This window comes from Pipistrellus hanaki (assembly GCF_964339955.1).
Source record: "Pipistrellus hanaki genome assembly, chromosome: 3".
In the NCBI taxonomy this organism is placed as follows: Eukaryota; Metazoa; Chordata; class Mammalia; order Chiroptera; family Vespertilionidae; genus Pipistrellus; species Pipistrellus hanaki.
Genome location: NC_140505.1, coordinates 106594618 through 106601450, shown reverse-complemented (window position 1 = coordinate 106601450; position 6833 = coordinate 106594618). Strand labels below are relative to the sequence as shown.

Here is a 6833-nt window from a genome sequence, read left to right as displayed (position 1 = left end):
CAGCAAACAATGCTGCCAGTAAGGTCTTCCCTATAAAGCTGCCCCTCCTGGCAATTAGGCCCAGAAGAAGAATGGCCTTTAACCCAGGAAGATCACCCAGAGGGCGAAGTAACCCATCCCATGCCAGGAAGCCTTTCCTGCAGGTAGGGGGCAGGGCTCCGTCTCTGAGGCCTACCTTTTTGTACTCCACTGGGCTAGTGGCTGTCCCCCTGGGTGGGTCATGCTTTCTCCAAGGCAGCAGATCTGTCTGTGAATGCCCGCTGTCTTCCCCCCTTAGTTCTATGGTACTGTGAACACGGAGTTCAGAACAGAGGAGAGGAGAAGCCTGGTTATTACATCTGGACCGCTGGTCACACCGTAATGATTTAGGGGCCTGGGTCCAAGAAACTGGAGTGCGAGGAACCAGAAAAGTCCTAGGAGTGGCCTGGAGGGAGAGGCATTTTTGAAGAGCATAGCATCATGATTAGTGCCGACAAATGGCCACAGTCCCAGCTCTGCTGCTCACAGGCTTTTCTAGGTGAGTTGTTCCCTGTGTGAGACATTTACTGTGTCTTGCTCGTTGCGTCTTTGAGATGAGAACCGTAATAACACCGGCTCACAGGGCTGTGAACATTAAATGAGATGTGGATAAGTATTTAGCGCAGTGCCTACATATTTGCTACTGCTTATTTCATGGGGGTGTGGCAGGAAAAGGGAAGGGACAAACAGCCTAGATGCTTGCTATACTTGCTTGTATTTTAATGAGAAGGGCAATGCACCAGCGACAGGGAAACAGTAGGAGGAGGAGTCCTGGTAGTAAAGCACCCAAGCTCCCTCCTCTGGGCAAAGACTCCCTTCTACACTTGGCTTGGTTAGGGACATTTTCCCTCAGGATTTCCTCAGGCCTGAGGTGCCCCGTTAGGAGCATGAGTTCCTCCGCAGGAAAGTGGGGGGCCCAGAGTGAAGCGGATGGGTGGAGGTAAGGAGTGAAGAGTGGGAAAATCCAAGTTAAAAGAGGGTGGGAAATCAACCCCAAATCTGATAGGTGGAAAGAGAATGAAAGATGAACATTCTATGGGAATAATACAGAGCTGGCCTCCCTGCTGCTGGGCGGGGCCAGAAGGAAGACACGCTTCTGGACACAAAGGAGCTGGCAGCTCTTTCCTCTGGACTGGGAAGGAGAGGCAGAGTACCCCCACGCTTCCTTTGTCTCTCTCTAGATGATCCTGGCCAATGGGTCCCTCCCAGACCACCGCACATGGTCTGAGCGTGAGTTTCTCCTCACTGATAAGCCGGGGGAATTGCCTGGCTTCACCCGGCAAGTCTACCACCAGCTGGCCGGGAAGCTGCCACCCTGCACAGACATCAAGTCCAGGGTGCGCCACCAAGTAAACCAATCGTGGAAGGAGAAAGCCGAGCACACCTGGGGCTTCCACACGTGGCTTGACGTGGGGCGCTTGCCCGCCACCTTTCCCATCAGGCCGGAAAGACCCTATGATAGCAATGTGTGGCGCTGGCTGACGGACTCCAGGGCCCACCGCCATCCCCCAGCAGAGCCCCCCATCCCCCCGCCCTCCTGGATGGGTCACAACACCTATATGCACTTCATCAGCTGCGCTCCTATCTTCTTGAATGAGTATAAAAAGAGACAGGCGATTCTAAGGGCAGTGAAAGAACTAAAAGAAGTGGAGAAACTCAAGCTGAGGAGTGAAGCAAGGGCACCTCCACTTGACACCAATGGCAACATCCTGCCGCCAAAGAACTTCAAGAAGTAAGAGGCGCTCCTTCCTCAGGGAGCTCACCCACCTACCCACGTCCAGGTGACCCCTCCCACTCTGATTCCTGTTTCTGATATCTAATTAGTACTCTAACTTTCCCGCCTCTGAAAACTAAACACTCTTCTGGATGTATCTGGAGGGAAAGGATGGAGGCAAGGGAAAGATAGATAGGAGAGGGGCTCAATTATTTTTTTAAATATATTTTTATTGATTTTTTACAGAGAGGAAGGGAGAGGGGTAGAGAGTTAGAAACATCGATGAGAGAGAAACATCGATCAGCTGCCTCCTGCACGGTCCCTTCTGGGGATCAAGCCTGCAACCAAGGCATACCCTCAACTGGAATCAAACCAAGGATCTTTCAGTAAGTGGCCCGACACTCTATCCACTGAGCCAAACTGGTCAGGGCTCAATTATTTAATTAAAAATTAGGAAATACTACTTAATACCCACTATAGGCCTAGGGGATACACAGAAATGTCACTCAGTCCATGTGAGTGACATTTCTGTGTATGTCACTTACGAAAGGCAGGTGGCTACATACATGCATGGAAAGACAGCTATCAATGCAAGCTCTCACGTGGTAAGTGCTATGTGTGAGACTGAGGGTGTCATGAGGATGTCAGTTATTAGTGGAAAGAGCTGAGAACTAGAGTCAGAGGCTACTATGCCTAACTTAACATGTGAAGATAAAATGGGTTAATGAACATATGGACACACTAAACAAAAAATTGATGTTCAATTTCAACAAAGAAATTCAGAAGAGAGAAGGACAGGGATTGCTGTGGGCTAGAGCACCGCCCAGGAAGGCTTCATGAGAAAATGAATGAAAGCTGAAAGGGAAGGAAGCCTTCAGAAAAGCAGAAAGGCCCTGGCCAGTTTGGCTCAATGGATAGAGGGTCCCAAATTCGATTTCGGTCAAGGGCACATGCCCAAGTTGCAGGCTTGATCTCCAGTAAGGGGGTGTGCAAGAGTCAGCCAATCAATGATTCTCTCTCATCATTGATGTTTCTCTCTCTCCATCTGCCTTCCTCTGACCTCTCTCCCTCTCTCCCTCTCTCTCTCTCTCTCTCTCTCTCTCTCTCTCTCTCTCGGAGGGGATGGAGAACTGACTGGTGTGAGCAGAGACAGAATTGCAAAAGGACTTATTCCAGAACCCTGCAGCTCCTCCCACCCCTGCACCCCATTGTGGGAACTCACAGATATTGCCATACTGGGTCCAGTCCAGGCACTGGGCATGAGTGGCAGGAAAGGAGAAGAATAAGGATAGAAAGTCTCAAATTCTGATCCCACAGGCATTAACAGAAGCATTGAGGGGTTGAAGGGGGAGGCTGTGGAGATCTGCAATCTTAAAAAAGAAAAAGGCCAACAATTGGTAATTTTGAGAGAATATTATTCAGGGCCTTGGCTTCTCTCTAGTGTCCTTGCAATTAAGATTTATTATTATTTTTTAAATATATTTTTATTGATTTCAGAGAAGAAGGGAGAGAGAGAGAGAGAGAGAGAGAGAGAGAGAGAGAGAGAGAGAGAAACATCAATGATAAGAGAGAATCATTGATTGGCTGCCTTCTGCACGCCCCCACCTAGGGATTGAGCCCACAACCCGGGCATGTGCCCTTGACCAGTCCCCAGGCTGATGCTCTATCCATTGAGCCAAACCAGCCAGGGCTATTATTATTATTTTTAATTGATTTCAGAGAGGAGGGGAAGGGAGAAAGATTGAAACATCAATGATGAGAGAGAACCACTGATTGGCTGCCTCCTACACACCCCACACTGGAAATCAAGCTGCAGGCCTGACTGGTGGTGGAGGGGGTGGTAGTAGAATTGACCTGTGACCTCCTGGCTCATAGATTGGCACTCAACCACTGAGCAACACCAGCTGACTACAATAAAGATTATTGATGGCTAATATGTGCCAATACTAGGCATACAAAGATGAAGGAGACTTAGCTTACTCCTCAAAAAACTCAGTCGAATGATAGTGCCAGATGTTCTGTCGTTCCTTTTAAACAGCTCTGTAAGGGGTTAAAATAAATTGTTAGAATTACTCTATATCCATGAGAGAGCACATTGAGGTTTGAGCACCAACCAGAAGAGTCTAAGGGTGCAATCCTGTCTCTGCTCACACAAGTGGAGAATAGTTAGAATCTGAATAATGATATATCCTACAATATGTCAAAAGATTGACCAGCTAAACACAGTTATTCCAGCCTAATGCCAAACACACACAGGTTATCTGGAATAGATCTATTTCCAATTAGGAAAAGAGACAGAGGGATTCCCTATAGCCTGATTGCTCATAACTTATGGAGGGCTGCATCATACTCTTCTCACCCCTTCCGTTGTGCCTGATCTCTTCTCCGACTTCCTGTTCTCTCCACACCCTCACCCCTCAACAGGTATCTCCACTTCTCAGCTGGTGGAAGGTTTGAACCTTTCGGCTTCCAGCTTCTGCCCACCCCACTTCCCAGTGATTCTGCCAGGAGCAGGCCCTGTCCGAACCCTCTGCCTCACTACCAGGAGAAGGCGCTAAAGCTGGCCTTCTTGCCAAGTGCACCCCTGGGAAAGGACCTCGTGAAGAATTACCAAACCCTGATAAAGGACCGCATTGCCTTGCCCCTCCACATTCTCTCCAAGGCACAACCCAGCAAAGCCTTTTCCAGGAAGAGAAAAAGAAGACCTGCGCACACCTTGAAAAGCCTCCAGATGAGTGAGGACCACGGTGGACACACCGCCCCGTAGGCTCCAGTGTTCTCAGTAAATGTACCTTAAGCAGGAAGGCTTTGAGTGGCTGATGGACTCTGGCTTCCCAGAATGGAATCTCTCCAGCTCCTCCCCAACTTCAAGCCATCTTTTTAGCCCAGGCTCCTCAAGACTCTGCTGAAACTCTAAACTGTTACATCTTCCTTGGAGGGCACTCTCATAGCAAGTGGGAATATTGGGGGTGGGGTGAGAGAGACAGAGAGAGCAGGGAGAGCAGAGGAGGGTTTCCATTCTCAGGGACAGAATGAAAAGTGGGGAGAAAGACAGTGTGTGTGTGTGTGTGTGTGTGTGTGTGTGTGTGTGTGGTTGGGGGGAGGAGGGAAGACTGTAAGAAATGTGAGAAAGAAGTTACTTCCACGCACATAGCCCACTGGAACAAGACTGGAATTATCAGAGTACAGGAAGCTTTTTAGGCAAAAATAACCTCAATTCTACCCCTCCATGGACCATTTGACGTCTGGAAAAAGACTGGAGGTAACTCTGCTGGGTTGCAGGTCCTTCACAGGGTTTGGGGAAGCAGAGGTTAGGCCTAGGCTGGTGGAAGAGTCTCAAGTCTGAGGTAGGCTGACCAGGCCTCCATTGAGGGACAGGAGTAGAACAAGGCAAAGGTCAGAGTGATTCCCCCAGAGCATTCCGTTAGGGCCTATGTGCTGCAGTTGACCCCAGATTCCTCCGCTTTTACAATGGAGTACCAAGGACAAGCGGCCTAAAGTGGAAGCAGGCAAACCACATTAGAAAGGTGCTGACCCAAGATGGGTGGAGGTTGATGGGGGAGGGCCTGCAAGGGACCTAGTGGAGGTGGCAGGGGAGAGGCAGCTGGGAGGCTGCTGAAGAGTCACCTCATCTCTTCTTGTCCCTGTCATACACCAGGTTGGTGATCTTCCCCCAATCGGGCTTCTCTTGGCCTTCTGCCAATTGCCTCTTTGTCTCCACTTTTCTCAAGCCCTGCAGGCACCAGGGAATCAAAGCACCACCAGGGTTCTATCCCTGGTTAACCAACCACTAATGCTATGTGACCTTTGGAAAGGTCATTATGTGACCTTTGGGAAGATTGCTGTCCCCTCAGGCTTTCAGTTTTTTCATGTGCTCCTAGGCCGGACTAAGGTATATAAATCAGTGGAATAAATAAAATCACGTAAGTGAAGTACCTGCAAAGTATCTGACACACTGTAGATTCTCCATTAATAAAGCTATGACCATTATTCCTAGAATAAAAGGGGGAAAAATGGATGGAATATTACTCATCCATAAGAAAGAATGAAGTACTAACCCGTGGCCTGGTAGCTCAGTTAGTTAGAACATTGTCCTGATACACCACGTTTGCAGGTTCAATCCCCAATCAGGACACATATAAGGATCAATCAAGGAATGCGTAAATAAGTGGAACAACAAATTTCTCTCTCTTTCTCTCCTTTCCTGTTTCTCTAAAATCAATCAATAAATTTTTTTTTAAAAAGGAATGAAGTACTGATCCATGCCACAGTGTAAATGAACCTTGAAAACATGTTGCATGAAAGAAGCCAGAAAAGGTCGCCTGTTGTATGATTCCATTTATATGAAACATGTAGAATAGGCAAATCCATAGAGACAGAAGGTAAACTGACAGCTGCAGGGGCTAGGAAGGAGAGAATGGGGATTGTTTGCCTAACGGGCTCAGGGCTGACAATATTTTAGAACTAGATAAAAGTGGTGGTTATACACATCATGAATGAATGAAATGCCACTGAATTGTGTACTTCAAAATGATAACTTTGATGTGTATTTCATCTTTTTTTTTTTTTTTTTTTTTTTTTGGAGTTTTTTTTTTTTTTTTCAAATCAATCTTTATTGTTCATATTATTACAAAGGTTCCTCATTTCTTCCCCCCTCCACCAGGTTCCCACCCCACCCTCCGCCCCCTCCCCATCCCCCATTGTCCTCATCCATAGGTGCACAGTTTATGTTCAGTCTCTTCCTCCCTCCCTTTCCCCGATAGTAAATCCCTTTTCAGATAGTAAATCTGTTACTTAGCATTATCTCATATCAATAATACCTCCACATGCCCAATGATACACTTCACACAAAAGACATTTCCAAATAGGTCAACCAGCCTCATCCAGGCCCCACCCAAGGCACTTACAGATCAACACCCCAGCGCTATACTAACTCAACACATCCAGATCTAAGCCTTCATCACTTGATTCAGCAGACCCTCAAGTTCCCGCAAAAGTTTCCAGCCATGTCTGAGAGGCAGCCGTGGGCAGGTACAGGCGAGGAGCGAGCTGTTTCGGGCCTGGCTGCTCCGGGCCTGGCCTCTGTTGCTCTGGTTCGTTC

At 48.0% G+C, this 6833-nt stretch overlaps 1 protein-coding gene across 1 annotated transcript; it reads left to right on the top strand.

Moving 5' to 3' along the window:
* Positions 1-50: 50 nt before the first annotated feature.
* TEX52 (testis expressed 52) lies at positions 51-4499 on the top strand (the record flags this gene model as incomplete). Its single annotated transcript, XM_084876203.1, has 3 exons — positions 51-143; positions 1200-1750; positions 4157-4499. Exons 1-3 carry the CDS (start codon positions 72-74, stop codon positions 4497-4499), a joined length of 966 nt encoding a protein of 321 aa, XP_084732329.1. The 5' UTR covers positions 51-71.
* Positions 4500-6833: the final 2334 nt, after the last annotated feature.